Source organism: Osmerus mordax, chromosome 18 (assembly GCF_038355195.1).
Source record: "Osmerus mordax isolate fOsmMor3 chromosome 18, fOsmMor3.pri, whole genome shotgun sequence".
NCBI classification, from domain to species: domain Eukaryota; kingdom Metazoa; phylum Chordata; class Actinopteri; order Osmeriformes; family Osmeridae; genus Osmerus; species Osmerus mordax.
The window spans coordinates 9,632,965-9,654,802 of NC_090067.1; the positions used below are offsets into that span (position 1 = coordinate 9,632,965).

The 21,838-nt window shown below is 43.2% G+C and overlaps 4 protein-coding genes across 6 annotated transcripts; 3 read left to right on the forward strand and 1 right to left on the reverse strand.

Annotated features, from left to right (window-relative positions):
• Positions 1 to 719: 719 nt before the first annotated feature.
• s100a11 (S100 calcium binding protein A11) lies at positions 720 to 2,190 on the forward strand. Of its 2 annotated transcripts, none has more exons than XM_067256168.1 (3): positions 720 to 838; positions 946 to 1,092; positions 1,682 to 2,190. In XM_067256168.1, the coding sequence occupies exons 2-3, from the start codon at positions 964 to 966 to the stop codon at positions 1,811 to 1,813; spliced, it is 261 nt and encodes an 86-aa protein (XP_067112269.1). In that variant the 5' UTR covers positions 720 to 838; positions 946 to 963; the 3' UTR covers positions 1,814 to 2,190. The 2 variants fall into 2 exon arrangements, with proteins under 2 accessions (XP_067112269.1, XP_067112270.1); XM_067256169.1 differs by having other exon boundaries at positions 796 to 838; positions 930 to 1,092.
• A 1,070-nt stretch (positions 2,191 to 3,260) lies between these two features.
• Positions 3,261 to 7,982, forward strand: s100u (S100 calcium binding protein U). Of its 2 annotated transcripts, none has more exons than XM_067256412.1 (4): positions 3,261 to 3,402; positions 6,281 to 6,411; positions 6,787 to 6,993; positions 7,078 to 7,982. In XM_067256412.1, exons 2-4 carry the CDS (start codon positions 6,292 to 6,294, stop codon positions 7,285 to 7,287), a joined length of 537 nt encoding a protein of 178 aa, XP_067112513.1. In that variant the 5' UTR covers positions 3,261 to 3,402; positions 6,281 to 6,291; the 3' UTR covers positions 7,288 to 7,982. The 2 variants fall into 2 exon arrangements, with proteins under 2 accessions (XP_067112513.1, XP_067112514.1); XM_067256413.1 differs by having other exon boundaries at positions 6,787 to 6,972.
• A 3,507-nt stretch (positions 7,983 to 11,489) lies between these two features.
• Positions 11,490 to 12,389, forward strand: s100s (S100 calcium binding protein S). Its single transcript, XM_067255715.1, has 3 exons — positions 11,490 to 11,503; positions 11,849 to 12,002; positions 12,192 to 12,389. Exons 1-3 carry the CDS (start codon positions 11,490 to 11,492, stop codon positions 12,387 to 12,389), a joined length of 366 nt encoding a protein of 121 aa, XP_067111816.1.
• A 2,211-nt stretch (positions 12,390 to 14,600) lies between these two features.
• Positions 14,601 to 21,234, reverse strand: she (Src homology 2 domain containing E). The gene is made up of 6 exons (XM_067255689.1): positions 20,123 to 21,234; positions 18,550 to 18,676; positions 17,487 to 17,738; positions 17,145 to 17,358; positions 16,860 to 16,979; positions 14,601 to 16,665 (listed from the first exon to the last, which is right to left on the reverse strand). Exons 1-6 carry the CDS (start codon positions 20,615 to 20,617, stop codon positions 16,482 to 16,484), a joined length of 1,392 nt encoding a protein of 463 aa, XP_067111790.1. The 5' UTR covers positions 20,618 to 21,234; the 3' UTR covers positions 14,601 to 16,481.
• Positions 21,235 to 21,838: the final 604 nt, after the last annotated feature.

Here is a 21,838-nt window from a genome sequence, read left to right on the forward strand (position 1 = left end):
TCCACTGTCACATCTGCAATGCAAGGTATGATTCAAACAACTCGCTAAACAATGAGCAATGATGAAACTGAGTTGAAATCCTAGACACAGAAACACAGTCATGCTCCCACATGCCAGTGAGCTGTAGAATAACATACAGCCTTATATATTACTGTTCTGTCCGGGAACCAAAAAAGTGTGGCTGGACTGGTCTTGACTAGAAGAGCTGATGGTCCCAGCCATCTGTAATGATGAATGGTTTCTGTCAGGGACTTTGAAGCTGCAGAGGCTGGCATACCTAACATTCTATCTCTGCAGTACACCTGGGCAGTGGCTTTGAACAGGCCTGTTCGTATGACACCCAACAGCTCTGTACGAGCTGATCATGGGAAACCTACAGCACACATGCTGTATTTATTTCCCTTTCAATGTCTTTTGAGTGGGTTGACTTGGCTGTGTTTCCACCAGTTTGTGTTGAGCCATGTTGTGTGTAGACCAGTTTGTGTTTATTCAGTTTTGATTCAGACCCCTGATAAGAATGACCTGAAGAAGGTTAGGCATTAATCCCTTTAACTGCAAGCCGAGCACCAAAATAAGTTTTGCCTTGTCATCAAGTGAAGAATGGTTTTCTGTTATTGGTAAGAGGCACTCAAGAGTGTGTGTGTGTATGTGTGTGTGTGATGGAACAAAATGGCAGATAAGGATATCTTGGTAGAGGGGGAAAAGTTGTTTGGTGTTTTCCGCTGATGTCGGCATCACCAGGGAGGAATAGAGAGAATAAAAGAGCAGAGAAAAACATGAGGAGTCTAGAAGTTTCCTAATACATCACCACACCATACCTCAGGAAAGTGACTATCAGGTGAGACTCTATATCCTTCTTTTGCAAAGTTTTATCATCCTCTATGTTACCAATATAGTACATTGTGTGTAGAAAAGTACTTATTTGTTAGTTTGTTTCTCTTCAAGCTCTCTGTTCACAACACAATGGAACCTGCCATCAACGTTATTGTCTCTCAGTTCAAGACCTTTGCTGGGAAGGATGGGCCCTCTAATACCCTGAGCAAAGAAGAGTTCACCAGTCTGTTGATCTCCCAGCTTCCTAACTTTGTCAAGGTAAACAACTGCATGAGCTCTGAACAGTTAGCTCCACAAGTCCTTGGACAGTGACACACGTTTTCTTATTTGCTTTTGTCCTCAAAGCACTTTTGGTTTGTCAAGAAGCATTAAGGAATATTTTGAGGTAAAAGTGTAGACTAATGGCTTTTTTAATTTGAGGCAAAAATAATACCAGGAGACCTTTTTGAAATGATACTGTTTAACTTAAAATGTTGTAATGTTAAATACTATTGTATACAACCAAGTATTAAAACCTGATTACTTTATTGTAGATACGTCATTTTGACGTCCAATGACTTTTGGTGCTAAAATGTAGGGACTAAGGAAGTGCAATAATTTCTCAGTTTTATTCTTTATGTATTAAATACCCAGTTCTTTAATTAAATCTTTTGTCATTTTATCCTGTCAAACACAATGCGCTAGAGTAACCAAAATAACCAAAATGTATCATATTGGGTAAATTTAGTGGCGTTCGGAATATAATGTAGTTCCATTCTTGTCCAATAGATGGCAGAGCAGGCTGCAGTCCATTTGGTTCCTTATGTTTGTTCTTAAGTGTCACTGTCCTCTTTCTGATTGCCTGCAGAACGCCACTGATCCAGCCACCGTTGACCAACTCATGAGTTCATTGGATGAAAACAACGATGGCGAGCTGACATTCCTTGAATTCTGGCAGCTGATTGGGAAACTAGCCGGCAAACAAGGAGGCTTCTGCTAATGAGAACCAGCTTCGGGGCCCAAAATTGCAGGAACAAAACATAGTGATCATACAAAATATACATATTATTTTTTGAAGTATATCTTTAAAACATGGTTTCATGATATCCCCACATTAAGTAAGATTGTATAAAGTATCATTTAAAATGATATTGGCCAATTGCCCCTTCTATGCTTGTCCTTTATTTTGCTTTAGCAAATTCAGATCTCTAGAGTCAGTTTTTTTGACTGTTCAAGATTGAGCAACGCAACACAATGAAATTGTCCTGTCCATGTTGTCTGGGGTTAGATTTTGATCTTTGTATGATGCGTGATTCCAGTTAACCATTTCCTGAACGGACGGCTCTTATTAAAGGATCCATTGTTTGAACTCTTCCATATGGTTTTCAATGGTTTGTTTACTCCATTATATTACGTCAACCCCCTTCTCCCCTTTTGCCACTCCTCTCATTTGAAGGGGGGGGGGGGGGGGTGTGGTGGTATTACAACCTTGATGTAATGGCATAATTGGGTGTGTAACTCTACACTGCTCTCACAAACATCACTTCCTAGACTGATCCAGTTCCACAGGGTCTCATAAAGCAAAGCAGTCTATCCATGTGTTACATGGAGTTGTAACAGTATGGGCTACTAACAACATCATCCTTCGGTGACTCTGTGATGTGTGTTGAGTACCTGTGTGCTAATCCGCAGATGGCTACTCATGAGTCAGGTGTCTGTACATGCACTGCAGTTGTTTATGTTGTAAATGTAAGACTGTTTATCTTGGTGTTATAGCCGTGTTGCTTTGATTTCTTTGTCTGGGTTCAACCTTTTGTTGTGTGCTCACCTTCTTTACTTGCAAGTGCAACTCTGGATTTGGTCATTCAGATTGGGCAGGCATCACACATTGGACTTTGTATGGCAAATAGGTGTGGCAGAGTGACTGACAAATGACTGTGTCAGAGATAACACACAGTGGCACCCGCTGACACAGCGTGGCACACCTCCTGACGCATGTGTGTCTGTGTGTGTGTTTGTGTATGTTGGTACGGATATTCTTCAACTGCCACTATGACCTATTAGAACTTACCTGTCCTATACAGTTACAGAACTGTGAAAGGCTAAAGGAGACCTCTGGTACTTTATTTTTTTTAAATGTGAGGGGAATCTATTTTTGATATGAAGAGTTAAAACTGCTTTGGTCATTTATCCCTCCCACCTCCTCTCTTTTCCTGCCTGCCTAATGTGAATCCACATCTGCAGCCTAGATTATTGACTGTACAAATCACAAATGACGTGAACCATACTCCACTTCATGCCAACAATATAGGCGAGGAAATCAGTTTCAACGTTCTGATATACTTTTTGCTATTTCCTAGAAAGGTTCGTCTACCTCTCCTCTTCTACATCCCCCTTTTTCGCACTCTCCCAGGTACACGCCCTTTGACTTGTCAGGGGAAAAAAGTTAAAGAAAAAACTAATTCACGGAAGCCGTAGCCTACAAGTTAGGCAAGTTTTAGTGCAGCAACGGAGAACGACGTCGAGAAGAACTTAATACGTAAATAAGAGCACATTCGTATTGTTCTTTTGTTCTGCAAACATTATCTGGTGAGTTGAAACGTCTGTTCATGCTCAAATGAATAAGTTTTGCTTCATGAAATAGAATAAAGCTTTTCGTTTATGCCACGTTTTCTATGCACCCTTGCGAGATCCGTCCCGTGAAATAGACTGGCTGCAGAGTCGACTGGACAGTGACGACGCAACTGGAGAGATTGATCTGCTCATCTGTCTATTCATCAAATAGTATTAGGCTATATGCTTCGTTTATTAAGCACTCCGTTTACTTTTGCAAACTTACCTGGGTATGAGACGTCAGCTGTCAGGCTACCTGTCACTGATGGCCCAGCCACTCGGTTTTATAAATCGAACACCACTTTTGAGAGCTAGCCTATATAGCTTTAACATTTAAATGTTTACAATTCCAATCAGGCCTGGGCAGTAAACATATTGCTATTCGCTGTAAAACAACTAGGCTACGTTGTCAACAAATGACGACAGACAACCTTCCTTTATAGTTGATGAGAATACGTTTTAGTAGCCTACTTTCTACTGGCGACTGTCAAAGTCATTTCGAATGACTGCGTTGGCTGTAATGGTGAAGAAGGGTAGCAAATGTAGCCGCAATTGTTTGTGCGCAACCATGATTTCTTTTTTTTTATGCGATACAAGACCACTGGAAGCCTGTTTTATGCAGCTAATAGCCACAACCTAAAATGTTCCTCTGTTAATATTTCATGACACACGAGCGGTAGTATTGTCATTACTCTTGAGCACGTACCGTATCGCATTCGCCCATTTGGAAACGCAACACTCAATCTACTTTGGGCTCTGAAGGGAAACGGGAAACCTATGGGTGTATATTTAATTATTTGCGCTCTTTTTTTTCTTCTTTTTTTTTAGGGGGGGGGGGGTAGTTTGTGCGTGTCGGAACGCGGGAAGGGGCGAATTTGTTTCTGACGTTGGTTAAGTAAAGGAAGCCCTGCATTCATTAGTCATATTAGGGAGCGTTGCGGGAACACGTGCTGTCTGGCGGTTGTTGGAGATGAAGTCCGCCGTCAGATACGCTTCAGATCAGTCATCCCGTAAATAATGAATAGGCTTATGTAAAACGGTGCAAAATCTTAAGTGTTATAGAGAGGAATTGGAACAAATATTTGAAAACACCTGTGTGTTATCATGGTCACTTACTTTACATGGGGTCAGTGAAGGTGTGACACTTTGCGTGACATTTTCCGTTGGTGACGTAAAATGTCAGCGGCTGCATTCCTAGAAACCTATCAGTGGCTTAGTATACTGTGTTATATATTATGTACATGAGCATATTTTAAGAGTTAAGGTTAATTATTGAACTGTGGACAGGCTAATGCAATGTATAGCATAAATGGTCAGCAACAAACCGCTGAGTGAGGAGCCTACCGGTTGTGGTCGACAGCTGAGTCAGATGGCCAATGGAATTGTATCTTATAATACGCTGTTGTTGCTCTCTCGGCATAATTAAGCTAATAGCCGTGTTTTTCTATCCTGTCGTTGCCTGAGGATGTGTTAATTGCAGTAGGCTTAAGGGGAGGGAGGGGCCGTGTAGGCAGGGGCAGATCTAGAGATTTTCATTCGGGTGGCAATGCGGTGGCAGAAGGAAGTTGGTGGGTGGCCTCCTGGAGGCGAATCAAAACCCGAAATAGGGGGGTACAGTACTCCCTACGGTAAATTATTAGGCTTTAACATTGTAGTTTAAATTAAACACTAATATTAATATTATTTATTGAAATGTTCTGTAATGTACAAATAATATTTTTCCATGGGAAGATTGGGGTGGCAAGTACTTTTTATTGGGGTGGCAGCTGCCACCCCTTGCCACCCCTTAGATCCGCCACTGGGTGTAGGAAGTTGAGAGGGTGCTGGAGTGTAACAGATCAGCGCAGTCACAGGCTTGAAAGGACCCTTTGGCCACGAACGATATCGAAATGGATAATCATGAGAATCCAATCCTTGGAAGCGACTTGGGATAGCTTTTTTACTTTGAGAGTTGACAGGCAAACAAGGCGTCATCTTACAAAAGCAACACCTCACTTTTCTGCTTTGGGGAAAACTCGCATAGTTGGCCTGTAAATTCCTGTTTAAGTAATTTCCACAGACAGCACTGAATGGAATTCCAGCGTGGATGTGTCGATCAGTGGCATGCATTGTGTCTTGTACGCATTCTTAGTGTTATTTACACATAGATGTATTGTGGCTAAATGAGAACCATATGTCACCCAATTAGTCATAAGCAAATAAAACCAATTGCATGCTACCATTCACTCACAATAAAACACACACAAACATACAGGCAAAACTGTTTCTATAAAGCCCACAGAATGGTCCCATCCTCAAATGCCTTTATGATACTGGTGTTTAAGATTGAGCCTAGGATTGAAGACAAGACAGACACACCACGGAGAAGGCTAAAGACGGACAGAAGAGTAGGTATAGGAAGGGGAAGATGGAGCAGACAGGTGGGAGGTAATCCCTCGGGTAATCTGAATCCTTGTGTCCCTCTGCTGGCTTTAGTAGATCAGATGACCTATCAAAGATCAGAACTTCCATTGTGCGTCGTCTCTCAATCAGACTACCCCTCAGGCTCTCCGCTTATCTCACATCACCCGTCCATCGCTGACTGCAGCTCTAGACCCAACACCTGAAACGACAAACAGGCCAAGTGTGGTCTCCAGGGAGATCCATGTATTCTTTTTTTTTCACCACGGTGGAGCTGTTCTGTTTGAGTTCATTTGTCACATTTGTTCATGTGTCTACTACTAAGTATCTTACTAGTCGCATGCTATGACATATTGTCTCTCTTTTTCAACTCTATCTCTTGCCTCCCTATATTATTTACCCCCTTACATCATGCCCCCTCTGTCCTAAACCCTTTTTCCCTTTGTATGTTCAGACAGAAGAGCCATGGAGGCAGCCATACAGACAATGGTGACAGTCTTTGTGAAGTCTTCCAAGGGGAAGGAGAACCTGGGAGGGAAGGACTTCCAGAATCTGGTCAAGAACAAGCTTGGAAACATCTTGACGGTTAGAACGCCCCTTTTCCATTGGCCATGAATAATGGGCACTCAAATGATGAGATTGCTTTGTCCACGCAGTGAACTTTCTCTTCCGCCCAAGTTTACACCATTAGCGTAATTATCAATAGATTTTGAATCCGCACAGTATGGACACAACATGTCTCCCTCTTAGAATTTAGTGTTTTTAACAACTTTTTGAATTACAGATTATATCTTGTGATGACACTGGGTGGGGGTTGGGCTGTGTTGAGTCAAAAGTCTCTTCCTTTAACTTTGTTTCCCCCCAAGACAAAGCCAACTCTGTAGTAGTGTTATGTGCTATTATTTCACATTCATTATGCATAGTTGTCACATCCTCTTGTTCATGTCTTGAACCCCGTAGGATGCAGACAGCTCTGAGGCAGTGACGGGGATGCGAAAAGGTCTGGATGAAAACCATGATGGGAAGGTCAGCTTCGAAGAGTACATGAAGCTGATTGGTTACTTGGCGACCTCCCTTAGCAAGCAGTGTTCTGATGCTAACAAGGCCCCCGCCAGTGCCAACGAAGCCCCCTCCACCGCTAAGGAAGCCCCCGCCACCGCTAAGGAAGCCCCCGCCACCGCCAACGAAGCCCCCGCCACCGCCAACGAAGCCCCCGCCACCGCCAACGAAGCCCCCGCCACTGCTAACGAGGCTCCTGCTGCCGCCAGTCCAGCGCCTCCGGCCAAGGAGAAAGATGAAGAGAAGCAGGAGGAGAAGAAAGAGGGGGAACAGCCTCAGGCTGCTGTGGCCACGGTAGAGGAGGTGAAGGAAGAAAATCAAGAGGAAGAGAAGGAGGAAAAGAAGGATGAAGAGGTCGAGGAGGAGGAAGCAGCACCAGCGGAGGTGGAGAAGACATCCTAGGGAACTCACACTGACCAATTTGGACACTGTGTTCTTAGCAAACTCAAACACAAACTGACACACACTACACACCAAACACACAGCACATGACACCAACCTAAAAAACACACAATTTCCCACCTTACAAAGCCAATTGAAATTTTCTTAACTAATGTATTACTAACAAACGTGATGCTGCATTGTGTACCACTATATATTTGATGTAGTTCCCTGTGTTTACTTCATGATATTCCTATAACAGGACATTGTGATAGGTCCTATAATAACATACAGATAATTATCAACACGTTCATTCTCCCTGTGAGTTTCTTACACGCTACGTAGGCCAGAGTAGAGTAGGCCACAACATGTCCTTATAGCACACTGACACACATCCTCCTGGGTCAGTGTATGCTAGCTACACCACCTACAGATCCGTGCACCCCTTACTCTATCGCTGTCTGTTTAGCTGGGAGCATTGCACTGTGACGTAATGTCCCCCTCGCGTGTACAAGTGGGACCCTCAAAGCCCTCCGTACGATGTTGCCCCGCGAGCTACATGCCAACCCCTGATGCATGAATGAAGGAAACAAGCTAAGATTGTGTCAGTGTTTCTGCTCTGTCTCTGCTGTTTTCAGTCCTTCAAGCCTCTCACCAAACTCTGGATCTCTGTTTGGCATGACAATAAACAACATGTGTTGCCTTTTTACATAGTCGCCTAAATGTCTGTCTGTTTCTTTGTCTCCCTATGTAATTAGTGTTTTCAGCTATGTTGAGCGCAACATCAGGAGTTCCTTCGCTCTTAGTTAGTCATGGAATTAGGAGCTGATAGATCAGGTGTTGATGTGTCCTAATAATGGCCCCAAACTAAATAATTAAGGCCCCATGCAGGATGGAATCCACACCAGGAGACCCTTGTGGCCCTGAGAGGGCCTAAATTAGTACTGGGAGCGTGCCGCTGTTCTGACCTGGGGAGGCCCCTGTGGACGCTTGAGATGCAGACAGAGTCATTCCCCCGATGCTACCCAATCCACCAAGATCAGAACCAGGAGCTTAACTAATCACACCCATGAAAGGTTACAGACACCCCAGCACACAGACACAGTGGATATACATCAGGGTTCAGGGTTAGAAACTTGTCCTCTTTCTTTGACGCAAGTGTTTGGTCGTTTTGTTTTCCTGCACGTTGATATTGGTGTTTTGTTTCTCTCATGATTTTGGTCCCAGATCTACTAAGGGTGGCTTTCCCAGTGGCAGCCTGCTTCACCAGCCAGTTCGCTCTGCAAATAGATCCCTTAGTCAAAGGGCTTAAAAACATGGACTGAAGCCCTTGTTGGGTGACACACCCTGGACACAAACAAACGCCACTTTGAGATCCAGAGGCTCTGCTGATCCACTAGGCCCCAGCAGTGTCTCAGAGGGATGTCTTTGTAGCCTGAGATCATAACCTTTTAAACAGAAAACAGCATATAGATCCTTCAGACATTAAGAACCTTTAGAGTGATAAAGTATGTTTTTGATACTACCTTCTTTTCCTAACTATTTTATTATATTATTAATTAATTCAAGCCACTCCTATGTCTTTTCCCGTGTGATTAACATGATACTATTTCATGCTAAGGTGAATGTTGTGAGAATTGGGTCTGTTTTGCGGCACATTACCTCGCATGGTAAATTAGGGGGGTCATAAACCTAGTAGTTGTGTGTCAGTTGTACATCTGTCATTTGTTAATTAGAGTTTAATGGTTTGTAAATTGTTGGATCATTAATAATGCAACCATGAGGAAAAGCTCATGTTGCATGTTACCCTGTAACGCAAAGACACATTTTGGGAAAACATTGATCAACCTGAGTATTTTAACGCGTTGTTTTCCAGAGCATTGGGTGTTAAGCTGACCTGAGAAATACATTTTTGTGAGTCATAAGGTCGGTCTGCCTGTCGCCACTCCCATTGTAAATACTGCTCTATTTTCTATACTCCTACCTTGAACTCCATTTTTCCTCACTGCATCTGTAGAAGGATTTAACCCGACTAACCAATGACAAAAAGCCTCGCCAGACGTTATGTCTAGATCACAGATCAGACTATATTATCCTTTTTGTATACAACGCAGACTTGGACAATGTAACGTTGCTATAAATGCTTTTTGTGAAGAATTGGTATATCGAGGTGCCCTCTACAGTTTTAGTCACATTAGCATGTTGCCTCATGATCAATATTACAGTAGTATAGCTTCTGAACATTGACCTCAGCCATTGCACATAAGATCCCTCAAACAAGGTCACCTACTCTTTCCTTTAGTCTAGACACACTAAAACCCTTCAATGCATTAGACATCATATGACATCATCCTTTGGATAAGGAGGAAATTTGAGCTCAAACTAACTTACCCTTCCCAGACACAGGCTCCCACACTTCCAACCAATGTTTTTTAATGAGTGTTATTTCTGAGGTTCACCACTATGATGATAGTATGTTTACAATCCATCCGCCTTTCCGCCTTTCCAATCACTCAAAGTTGTGTAATAAAAACCACTAGCCAAATGTTATACCTTTTCTCGTTATGCTGTGATTCTTGCCCTTCATCTATCTATACCTTTGTATGTAACCGCTGTGTAACAATGGCCAATAATAAATTATACTGTGATGCTAACACGCTACAACTGTTCTGTGGTCTCCTGGTGTGTGTGTGTGTGTGTGTCTCCGTGCGCATGTGTGTGTCTGTGTGCGAGTGTGTATTTTTACAGGCGTCTAAGGTAAGAGGGAGGAGGCAGGAAGCGGAGAGGATGGAGAGAGAAACAGAAGCAGGTAACGTACGTAGGTAGGTGAGGGAGGGGGTGGAGGATGGAGAGGGGATGGGGGGGGACAGGTGATATTTAAGCTGCTGTCAGACTCTCTCCCCATCCGTCTTCCCCTTGGCTCTATCTCGATCTCCCTCTTCGTCAGAAACAAAGGAGGCCCTCCATCAGCATTCAGGTAAGACGGACAGCCTGGAGGAGAGAGACACTCAGTCCCTTTCTCCTGTATCTGATAACTGACTGCATGCTTGGATCAACCGAACACATGTTTTAACAGGTATGCCTTGTGGAGGAAAAGTAGAGAGGGTTTTTGGATGTAAAGATAGCTAAATGTATTAGGATACAGAGCAATAGGAGATGTTGAATGAATAGTTTGTTGTAGTCTGACAAGTCAAAAGGTTTTTATAGGACAGATGAGTTTTAGATGCTGTAGATAATCATTGATCAGGCTGATTTGCAACTGCCAATCAACATCAAAATAGATAAGTTACTATTATTTTGTTATGTTTTATATACAAAAGTATACATTCTAATGGTCAATTGTCTATGTGAGGGTGAATGCTGTCAATAGTTTTCTTAATAAGGAAGACTTTAGGACCTAAAGCACTGAAAAAGTGCACTCCTCAGTATCCTATGCAATATTTAATACAGTCAACATTTTGGTCACCATGGTATCCTTTTGTATTGTGTCGGTCATTGTGACAACTGACCCCTACTGATTTTCCAGTCAATTGTTTCTCTTCTTCTCTTGTTTTCTCTTGTTTTCTCTTGTTTTCTCTCCTTTTCTCTTCTAATCTCTTCTCTTTTCTTATCTTATGTTCTCTTCTCAATCCTTTATCATCACTTCTGGAATGTTCCATGATAAACATTTAACTACAGTACTGAAATCAGCCAATTTAGTTTTCATTATTTCTATAACAAGAATCACAAATACGTCAATGTTAAATTTATCGTATTATTGAATATCACTGTGTGTGTGTGGTTGTGTGTGTGTGAGTGTGGTGCCTGTGCACCAGTGTGTGTGTGTGTGTGTGTGTGTGTGCGTGTGCACCAGTGTGTGTGTAAGGGCACCTCAGGTTACTTGTCTCCCTGTTCTTGTTTGAGATGACTCGGTAGTTGATCTACATTTTAACAGTTTCATGTTTCACTTGTGGTTTCCACCCCACCGTTGGGATTCACTGTTACACGGCCAACATTAGGTAGATAGTATATTCCAAACTCGAGAATTTTACAAACTAAAAGTAAAAAGAACAAAATTGAAATTGGAATACTGTAACAGTAGAGAAGTGATTCTGAAACGTTTCTCAATGCACAGGTCTTTCACCTTAGGATACTATCTATGTGAGTTAGCGTCGTTGACAATGACCTATCTGTGTCTATGTGTGCACAGTCTCTCCACGAAAACCAGCTCAAGAAGATTCAAGATGCCGGACACAATGTGTGTAAGACTGTTGCTTTTCAAAAGCCCGCCCTGTCCCTTTTCAACCTCAAAATCTTTCCAGTATCAAACCAAGTAAGGTTACATACAATACACACAAACAGCAGCCCCCTGTGGGGCCGGCCATAGCCTCCTATCTGTCATCTGACCTTCGTAGTAAACTGGGACAGCTTCTACCCTTTCCTTCCATCCGCCAGGCATGTCTCTGTCCCTCTCTCTGGGAGGTGGCTTCATCCCCGTCTGTCATGTGATCGCACATGTGGTTGGGACTGGAGCGAGCATCCTACTACAGAGTCTGATCTATGACCTCTCCCGCCCCCCCCCCAACCCCTTCCACCCCTTTAGCATGTCCAAGGAGCCCACTACCAACCTGGAGAGTGCCATGCAGATGTTGATCAAGACCTTCCACAAGTATTCAGGGAAGGAGGGGGACAAGTATACTCTGAGCAGGGGTGAGCTGAGGGAGCTATTAACGGAGGAGCTGGGGAGTTACCTAGGGGTAAGAGGAGAGCACACTCACATTTCACATTTGCACAAACACACGTCACACACATGCACAAACATGCACTCGTATACCGACCGTGCCGACCAGACATGCACCTGTGCAGTCACAGGCACACACAAACACTGAAAATATCTGACATTCTTACCCTAACCTCCCCCTCCCTCCCTCACCCCCACCCACCAGAACGCTAAAGATAATGACGGGGTAGAGAAGGTGATGAATGACCTGGACGCCAACAATGATGGAGAGGTGGACTTCACTGAGTTTATCATCCTCATGGGGGCACTGACTGTCGCCTGCAACGACTTCTTCCTGGAGTTCAAGCAGGACGAAAAACCGGCAGGCACGGCTGCGACAACAGAGGGGGAGAAGAAGGAGTGAGGCGACGGGGGAGGGAGGGGTGGGGGTGGGGCCAGAGGGAGGGAGGGAGGGAGGAGATGGATGGATGGAAAATGGATGGAGGGCAATGAACTGTTGAAGAAAGGAAAGTTGGGATGCAGGGTCAACAAGAGGGTGGTATCACGCAATGTCTTGATGTAGAAGGAAAGATGAGGGATGGGGGTCATTCCTGTGTAGAAGGAAAGGGATGATTTAGTGTCATGTGGATATTCAGAAGGAGCTGTGTGTTCCCATTGTCTGCTAACGTATTTCCTAGCACAGATACGGAATCACTGACACAGTTCTTGTGTAGATGATTGTTACTTTATTCAGGGCATGAGTGAGGATTGTCCCTTTAGAAGACCAAATGTATCTACTCAGATGATGTGTTGTATATTCAGACAAATTGTGCAATGGATTGGTGAAAGTGAAGAATTAAGATAGATCAAAGGAAATTAAATGACAATGGTTTAACATCTCTTTCACATGAAAGACTTTCTGGGCGTCAAATCAAGTTATTATGTATTCAGTGTTGACCATATGAATATCATTTATCTCTTTCTTTGCAACTATTTTGTAATCTTTTTGGTAATAACTGCTGTGTTCTTCAACATATTAAACGTTACATTTAACCAGACCTAAATCAATACTCTGTTGTATTGTCTTTGTCCAAAACAACAATGTATGTGTGTTTGTCGGTGTGTATGGTGTGCGTGTGCAAGCATCCATGTGTGTGTGAGGATGTTTGGAGTGGGGATTCCCACAGAGTTAAATGCTCCAGCACACGCATCCTGCCAACAATATCAAAACCTGTTCCCCCCGAGTTAAGTTGACCCAGATGTTGAACTTGGAAAGGCAGAAAAGAACCAGGGAGGAGCACAATTTGCATGTGATCTTGAGAGTGAAACATTTGGAGTACATGAGTTAACTAGCTTGGAGGGCAATGCAGAAGTACAATTACAGAGGAATGCACATGTTCAGATCGTTGCGAGCCCCAGTCTGTCAGTCAAATAGAATGCACCACTCTTATTGGCTTGTACCACACTCAGTTGACTGAAAGTATGCAAAATGATTGGCGAGTCATAGACCTGCCTCTTCCTGGCAGAGTTAGTCATCCTCATTCCTTTGCCGACAGAGCGTGACGTTGAGAGGAGCTAAGTGATTGGAAGGTTCAAAACCTCAGTGACAGGTTGAGCTCCAGGGCCCTATGAACAAGAAGAGAACATTCATTCAAAAACAAACATCATTTTAAGGTGAAGGTGAGAGTAAATTGTGAGGTTACACTACTTTATTGGTCTTTTGTAGTACGAATTAAAAGACACAAACATGTCAACCTGGTAAAACAGTCCAGCATACCATTTAACAAATGCATGCAGAATGGAAATTAAGATGAGCTGTTACAAACAAGGTGTAGAGTGATGTCATTTGAGATTAATCATGTCAGAAAGCAACATGATACATATTTTATTTGGTGTTCTGGGATCATGTGAATGATTAATTTAATAATTAATAATTCACACCAATACTTTATTACACACAGAGAAACTAAACGTCGAAACGAATGATGCCACGCCTCTTACAAACACCTCAATCTAGAAAACACACTTGACCTTGGCCAGGGTCTCGCCAGCAGATTGACTTAATGGGACACCCCTGTCAGGTCTAGGCAGTGTAAACTAAGGAGGGGCAGGACACGGAGCCTGCCCATGTCAGGACACACAGACAGAAGCAGCAGATAAGGATGGCAGCAAAGACACTTCGGTTACCACCGGCCAGGTCAAGCGAAACCAAGATGTCAAACTGCCACGTTCCTCAGGTGGCCCTGTGCTGTTACACAAGCTGGGGAGGACTATGTCATATCAGTGTGTGTGTGTCAGTGTGAGTGTATGTGTGTGTTCGCGTGTACGTATGTGTGTGTGTGCGCGTTTGGCAATCCCACAGACATCGCCAAAAATAGGATAATTGATTATTCAATTTGAGATCATGAAGACCGACAGCATCAAGTCTGTTATCTGTAGATGGCGCATGCGCAGAGCGTTACTAGAGGTTAATTCACAAAGTCGCATGTTTCATGTTGTAAGCCTGTTGCATACTAGACATGATATATTCTGATATATAAAGAACATTCTCTTCAAGTCATGGTTTGTTTATTGAAGAACCCACGATACAAACAAAACAATAGTCACTTGTTTGTCATCTAATTTTATTGCATCTCTTGGTGGTTAGACAAAAATAAGACAAACACTGAATCGCATAAAGAAACTCTTGGCATGTTGGCTTCCCACCCTGACATCAGGTCCAAACCCACATACCTCCAACCTTGTGACCTAAGCCTGACTCAGCTTTCGAGACAATGTCCTTCAGTACTCAAGGTGAGCCTGATGACAGCAGATGATCAGAGCCTGATACCAGTGATCGAGTGAGGAAGGTAAGAGAGAGGGGGAGAGACAGACAAAACAGAAGATGAGGAAGGAGAGAGGGATGGTGTCAGTTCCTCGTTTTTTCCTTCACCCTAAGTATCATTGGTGTAATGATACCACTCTCACACTTCAGCCATTTTTAGTGCTGCGTTTACCTCAAGTACACATTAAGTGAGTTGGCCACTTCCCTTGTCCTGGACCTAAATTGAACCTCACACAGCTTTGAATTCAATCCCTTACGAAACTCATTCCCCATCCTTTGAACTCTTAACCAGAGTGCATTACATAGACTTTCGGTGGGCGACGCAAGCTACTGGAACACGGATAGATTTAATGAACCACCTAATCACCCGATACTGACAAAGTAATCAATTTTTCAGCAACATAGACACTTCAGAAGCAGGATGACATTCACACCATAATTCTGCTCTGAGGCATTGTTACATATGAATTAAATATTAGTGTTTTCACATTTATTACATATGTACTCAGTATTAATACTTTTAAAACAATGATGGATTATGTGTGGCCTAACACTTATTATTCCTTGAGCAAAAATCCTTACATAACCCATACCACCTTGCATCTGACAAGAGGTGGCCTAAAATAAGGAAACATCAATTGGAGGATAATCCAGGATTGTGTTTTAATTCAAATCAGCTATCCAGCACATTCATGCTTAAACAGTAGGAATCAACATGCATGCACCAACAGACAAGAATCAAGGGTTACATACAGTAATCATCAATTGTAATACAAATTACCAGTTGGCACATATCATTTGGTTGGTCATTTTCCATAGCACCAGGGGCTGAACTAATAAACTAATACAATGCAAAAATGTATCATCATATTTTGCTTGAGTTTCTACTAGAATACAAATTTCAGATACCAACTTATTTAAAAAAATAAGGCACTTTTGCATTAGGACATTATGGATTATGGAGCAGATTGCCTACACACACAAACAGCATTCTTCACAGTATCTCCAAAGGCAAAGAACCACAAAGTAAAAAGAAGGATCTGAAACTATATAGCTCTTCTAAACTTCTAAACGCAAGACCATAACTTAAGATTTCTACTTCAAGGTTCATCTGTCTTTGTGTGTGTTCTTCACTCGGTATGGTGTGAAATTCCCATCTTGTTGAGTCACCACAGTTTAGTATATAGTTTTGTCTAATTGGTGCAGTGAGCCAGCACATCCACCAGAGAGAGCTAAAGGATCATAAACAGCAGCATTCTTCAGGCCAACCCTTTTTTCCCCCATGTTTGCTCAATCAAAACGCCATCTGGACAGAGCTACTCGCATGTACACATGCAAAACAGTAGTCGTCAAGCTGTTTTGCATGAGCTGCAAGTGAATGGATAAGATGGCCCGGCAGCATGGAAGAGCAGCTCTTAGCTCTGGGAAAGACCAAAATGGTCAGCGAGGCAACAAATATACAGGGTAGAGGAGAATGAGCAACAGAGAGGCTGAGCAAGAGAGGGAGACGAGTGAAGACGTTCATCTTGATGGGTCAAAGGGTCATCTCTCTCTCTCTCTCTCTCTCTCTCTCAGGTTGTGCTTCAACGGCCTGTGACGGCCATTCGGTTGTCCAGAGATGTATTTTTCCTAAGTGAGACTGAAGGTCAGAATCAGACCAAGAGGCGAGGGTGCCGTGCGGGGTGGGGTCAGTCAGTGAGGGCGGGGCACAGGGTGCAGGAGGGTCATGTGCTCGGCTCCGGTGAAAGGCAGCCTCTGGGCGCCATAGTGGTGCACCACCTCTGGTATGCTGGAGAACACACAGCTGCTCTGGTCCAGTGTGTAGCCGTTCTCTTTGGTCTGGGCCACGATGATGTGCACACAGCCCTGGCTCGTCCTGTGAAGGAGACGAGAACACGGAGGTCCGGGAAACAGTGAACATTTGCAAAAACTAACAATAAAACTCATGTCGACATTGTTTATTTTTATATCAAGATCTATATCATGAGGGTTCACATACATAAACTATAGTTGTAAACATGGGAAGAAAAGAAAATGGACTTATCATGGGACAAGCACAAAAGGACTCACTTAAGGGCAATGGAGTACTTGCTTGTTCCTGATTCACTGTTTCTGACCAGGAAACTAGCTTCTTTGCAGGTCTGGAGTAGAGATTCTACTTCTTGGCGTGTCACACAGCCATGGTACCAGCTGATAGAAGACCCGAGAGAGATAGAGTAAAAGAGAGAGAGGTGGAATTGGCACAAGAGTTAGATGAAAAAAAGGTCTGCTCGTCAAGAAGACAAAAAAACGAAAATGCCACTTCAACACCCCTCGCCCTCTTTGTCCTAGTATGCACCAGTCTCCAATGCTCACTTCTGTTTCTCCAGGGGTAGCATGGGGTCAACACGGCTCCCCTCTCCCTCCAGAGTGAGGCTGGGGGCAGAAGAGGGGGACAGGGTGGGGGAAGACTTGAGGATCTTTTGGCTCCAGCTCTTTTGTCGTAGATGCTGCTGGGGCTGCCTCGTTAGGGTGGGGTGGGGGGGCTCATCTTTGGTTGGGGAGTGGCGCTCAGCGCTGTCAAACTGAGCTGAAGGAGACAGTGTGATTATGTAAGGCTCACAGGCTGAAGATTTTGACATTGATGAGTGAGCTAGAAATGCAAACTAAGGTGCAAGTGTTAGCTGTAATGCCTGGACGGAGAATCTCTTGAGCTACCTGACAGGGCCCTCACTATCTGCTCCTTCTTCCACTCCCAGGGCAGTTCGTACTCCACAGAGGGCCTGGGGTCTAACTCTGGACGGGTGACGGGGGTCTTGGTACTTCCTCCGTCACTCTCTGTGCCAGCGTCGTACGGGATGCCATAGATCTGGGTGGCCCCGGCAGGGCGGTCCTCGTCTTTGGACCCCTCGCCCCCCTCCAGCAGGACACACATCTTTAGCAGGTCCTTGGAGCCCCTTCGTCTGATCTCTGAAGGGAACAGTAGGAGAGGTTCACATGTCAGTTTAGGTTAGGCTAGTTTACAGAAAGTCTTATGGGCTGTATTTATTTTTTAACTGTTCATCAGATTAAACAAAATGATGCCCCACAAGGGCCTGTTTTTTCCTTGTCAATCCAACAGCAGGAAAAATAACATATTGAAGTTAAGATAATACTGTGAACTAGTTTGCCTCCCCAAAAATCAGTGTGCATCAGTGGCCTCTATGGTATTCCGGAGTCATCCATTTGATGTGTACAGTATTACACATTATATAAATAAGAACAGTCAAATAACATTAGAACTACAGACTGGACCTCCCTGAGGAAATGTAGTGAAAGAAACGTAGGTGAAGTCTAGTGAATTAGAGTGCTACAACCATGTTCACCGTCACAGCATGCTTTTGTGTTACCACTTTGGGTAAAACAATGGCATGACGAAATTAAAGGTCAAGGGAGCACGTGATTGGATGACTGACCAGTTGTCTTCCTGGATGCGGGGAAGTTGTGAGAAATGGTCTAAGGCCTGCCAATATGGGGGGCCATGTAGGGCCTTGGTCTGAGGGATGGGAGTCGGGGGGAGTCAATGAGAGCCAACTTCCTTTTCATAGAATAGTACCAGGAAACAGAGACAGGAAAAAGGAAGTCGAGACAGGAAACTGCACCCATTGTCCTAGCACAACACAGTTGCTGTGGCAACCCCATGGGGTACAGTGCTACAGCCTAGGGGGAGTGACTTCAATTTATTCAGTAATCTTTCCAACTATACTGGGAACAGTCTCCGACTGTTGCTGTGTCCGCTCACCTGTTATCATCTGCTGGGCATCATACGGCTCCATGTAGCCATCGTTCTCGCCCTCTCTCTCTGCCACTCTCTGCTCCCTGGTCTTCTGGGCGTCAAAGGGATCTGCATAATCCTCCAGTATGATCACCTGAGACCAACAAAACGTGATTATGGTTGATGACTGGTATTCACTGCTTTAAAAGATATGAGGTTGTCAGTAATTGAAGGACAGTTGAGTTAGCCAAAATCAGTGATTGGTTAAGTGACCGGGCAGTTGCATGATGCTGTGCTTTTCCACAGACACTGAGAGTATAACAATACCTTCTTCAAAGTAATTGATTAACCGGCAGTTCTCCTGTTACCGGTCCCTTTACAAGGGCTCCAGCTTTGTACTAAAGCCATTGTCTTCATTATTGCTTCTCTTTGTCATTACTAACACCTCTCTGCTAAGTGCTGCCAGATCTTCTGAGGCATTCACGCTTGACTGTAAAGACGTATCACTGTCATAAACGTTGTCGTTTATCTCCATGCCAGAAGACAATCTTTACAGTGATTCTTTACATCTTCTCATTTCTCTCTCTCTCCACTTTTTGTTTTCTTGCCAACTAAACTATTGAAAGGCCCTCTAATGCTAAAGACGGCCTTGAATCATTTCCCCTGGATGCTAAACACATGCATCTGAGTGATACACACAACACACACCTGGGTCCTCTAAAAGCTGAAACCCTTCAATGTTTTTGCAACAGACTGCCACTGCCAACAACAGGTGAACACAGGCCTGTAAACAAGCCATAGAAACATAATACTCTCAACTCTCTATTTCACCTGCTTTCTTTTATATGGCTTTCTTCACACCATATTGCTACGTCGTCTCACTGACTTTTCTCTTTCTTTTTTTTCAAAGTGGTGCCAGAGGGGACTTGGGTTTGCGCCCAAGTCTCCGATGACACAATGCTTTTTATAACATGATAGCCCTCACCGGGGGTTGAATGCCAGTAAAGAGGGGGATGAGGTGGAGAGGTGAGAGGGGAGGAACACTGGGCCAGGAAAGATAGGGGAGGGAGTTTAGGATTTATATAGGTTAGTCCAGCCATACATTGGCTTTATATTCATGGGGGGGGGGGAGATTAGAGAGGAAAGGAAAGAAAGATAGAGACAGACAGGGAGGAGTGAACACAATGGGAACCAGAGACAAAGAGGAGAGAGAGCTGAAAAAAATATCAACTTTCAGGGCTTTCAACGTTAATTTACTTTTCAGTGTCAACAATATTGATGACACTACATTCTATTTCTGGGCAGAATACAATTTTACTAGAAACTTACTTATCAGGGCAAAGCATGAAAGTAGCCTTCAAGCAAAACATAGCTTCTACAGATTTCTTCTTCACTCAGGTTTGAGGGTTGGAAGTTTTACAGAGGGAGGACTTAGTCATATTAACCTACAGGTATGAGGTAAATACACCAGGCAACATAATGTTTAGCTGTGTTGTTCACTGACCATTGACCAATTCATCCGCATATTGCGGATGAAGACATAAGACATAACCAATACAAAGCGTGAGAATAAATAGATTAGCATTTCCCAACTTCTTACCGTCTCTGCTTTGCACTGGGTCTGTCCTTTCTCTGTCTCAGATATCACTTGACAGGTGGTACCATTGTTGAAGTTTGGACTCTTGTCCTGTTTGTCTACTTTTATCAGGCGACTGATGTAGGCATTAGCAGAACTTGCACTTTTGGGCCGGTGTTCCTCAAACACCATCTCGGCTTTGGAATTTTTTCGACTCTTCCCTGGAATAAGACTATCCCAAACTTTGCCGTCTTTTATCGAACCTGGTGTGCCATTTCTTCCCAATTCAATGGCAGAATTTTTTCGATTTCTTCCAGACAATAAAGAGCCAACTCCACTTCCTCCACCGCCGTTATCTGTGCCCGAGTTTTTGCGCAGACTACCTTTTGAGCTAGTTGCCTTGGTGCCAGCTACCAGCCCCGCTTTGGTTCGTGACTGGGACCCTGATTCAGAGGCAGAGCGGATCCTGTCGGTACCGTTCTTCAAATTGATGGGAAAGTCTTTGAACCACTTTGCCATTGTAACTATTGTAGAAAGCCGAAAACCTATTTGCTTCAACACCTTTTAGCGCCATGCAGGGAGACCCCAGAGACGCACCTTTAGAAATATTCTTACACAATAGACTTCCGTTGCTTAGGCTATAATACTAAAGGTTTCTCAGGTTCTTTGTGATCTATGTAGGCTACAAGGATTCTTTGGTTATTTTCCATCCGGAGAAAGATTTCATTATACTACTAAATTGTTGTCAAAATATAAACAAAAATATTTGCATTTGATGGAAATGTCATCATCATGTTAATTTAGGCTATTCGATCTGTTTCTTTAAATTATGTATCTAAAAAAGGGCATTATATGAATACCCTACCTGTGACAATTTATGGTCAGAAATTCTAAACAAATCAAATTAGGCCTATTTACAAAAACATTAGGCTAAATGACTGCCGAGACAGTTGGACGAAAAAGAAAAATCCCTACTTTATCCCATTTGTGATTTCCTTTGGACAGTTCCCTTTTCCATTCAGCAGATTAATTATTCTCTTTGGATAAAAATGTGTCTTCGGATTGGGAAGACTCGAAATAATAGAAAGTTGGTCTTGGTTCTTAGAGGTCCCATTCCCAGTGTCCAATCCGTGGGCTACAGTGTGTCTCAGTGATCTCTCAGAAATAGAGCGACTGAGAAACAAAGGTGGGGGGATTCATTTATAGGGGGCGGTGATTTTGGGGGTCTGCTCTTTACTAAAGTCTGTGGCTAAAGATGGTCTTTTGGAAACTATTTAACGATTCATACTGACACTTTAAAGAGTCTATCAATTAATTAATTAATCCATCATATTTATTATAATTGTATTCAATTTATTTTATTTGTTTCTTTCATCAGTAGGCTATAGGTCATTTAAAACGTGGGTAATTAAATTTCTAGTACCGAAAATGACAATATTTATGTTAAATCATGCATTTTCCATATCTTTTTTTTTAATATATGAAAGGAGATTTGCTGCGGGTGGCAGCGTTTGAAAGTAGTCGGTTCTAAAATAGACTACTCCACGACCAGCGGAAAAGGTATGACTGTTGAAATGCAAAAGAAAAAAACGAAGTACAGTGGAGATTTAAGCTTTAAATTCTTACAATTTAATCAAAATATGTATTATTTTAGGACTAACCTTGAATCCGTTTGCATATCATTGAAGCAGGCAATACACAAGTTAAATTTATATTTATGACACCCCCATAGTTCTTACA

Coding starts and splice junctions, on each gene's coding strand:
- s100a11 (XM_067256168.1), top strand. CDS start 964: ATGGAACCTGCCATCAACGTTATTGTCTCTCAGTTCAAGACCTTTGCT. Junction 1,093..1,681: donor AGCTTCCTAACTTTGTCAAG/GTAAACAACTGC, acceptor GATTGCCTGCAG/AACGCCACTGATCCAGCCAC.
- s100u (XM_067256412.1), top strand. CDS start 6,292: ATGGAGGCAGCCATACAGACAATGGTGACAGTCTTTGTGAAGTCTTCC. Junction 6,412..6,786: donor AGCTTGGAAACATCTTGACG/GTTAGAACGCCC, acceptor TGAACCCCGTAG/GATGCAGACAGCTCTGAGGC. Junction 6,994..7,077: donor CCCCCGCCACCGCTAAGGAA/GCCCCCGCCACC, acceptor ACTGCTAACGAG/GCTCCTGCTGCCGCCAGTCC.
- s100s (XM_067255715.1), top strand. Junction 12,003..12,191: donor AGCTGGGGAGTTACCTAGGG/GTAAGAGGAGAG, acceptor CCCACCCACCAG/AACGCTAAAGATAATGACGG.
- she (XM_067255689.1), bottom strand. CDS start 20,617: ATGGCAAAGTGGTTCAAAGACTTTCCCATCAATTTGAAGAACGGTACC. Junction 17,359..17,486: donor GATAGTGAGGGCCCTGTCAG/GTAGCTCAAGAG, acceptor TGTCTCCTTCAG/CTCAGTTTGACAGCGCTGAG. Junction 16,980..17,144: donor CTACCCCTGGAGAAACAGAA/GTGAGCATTGGA, acceptor GTCTTCTATCAG/CTGGTACCATGGCTGTGTGA.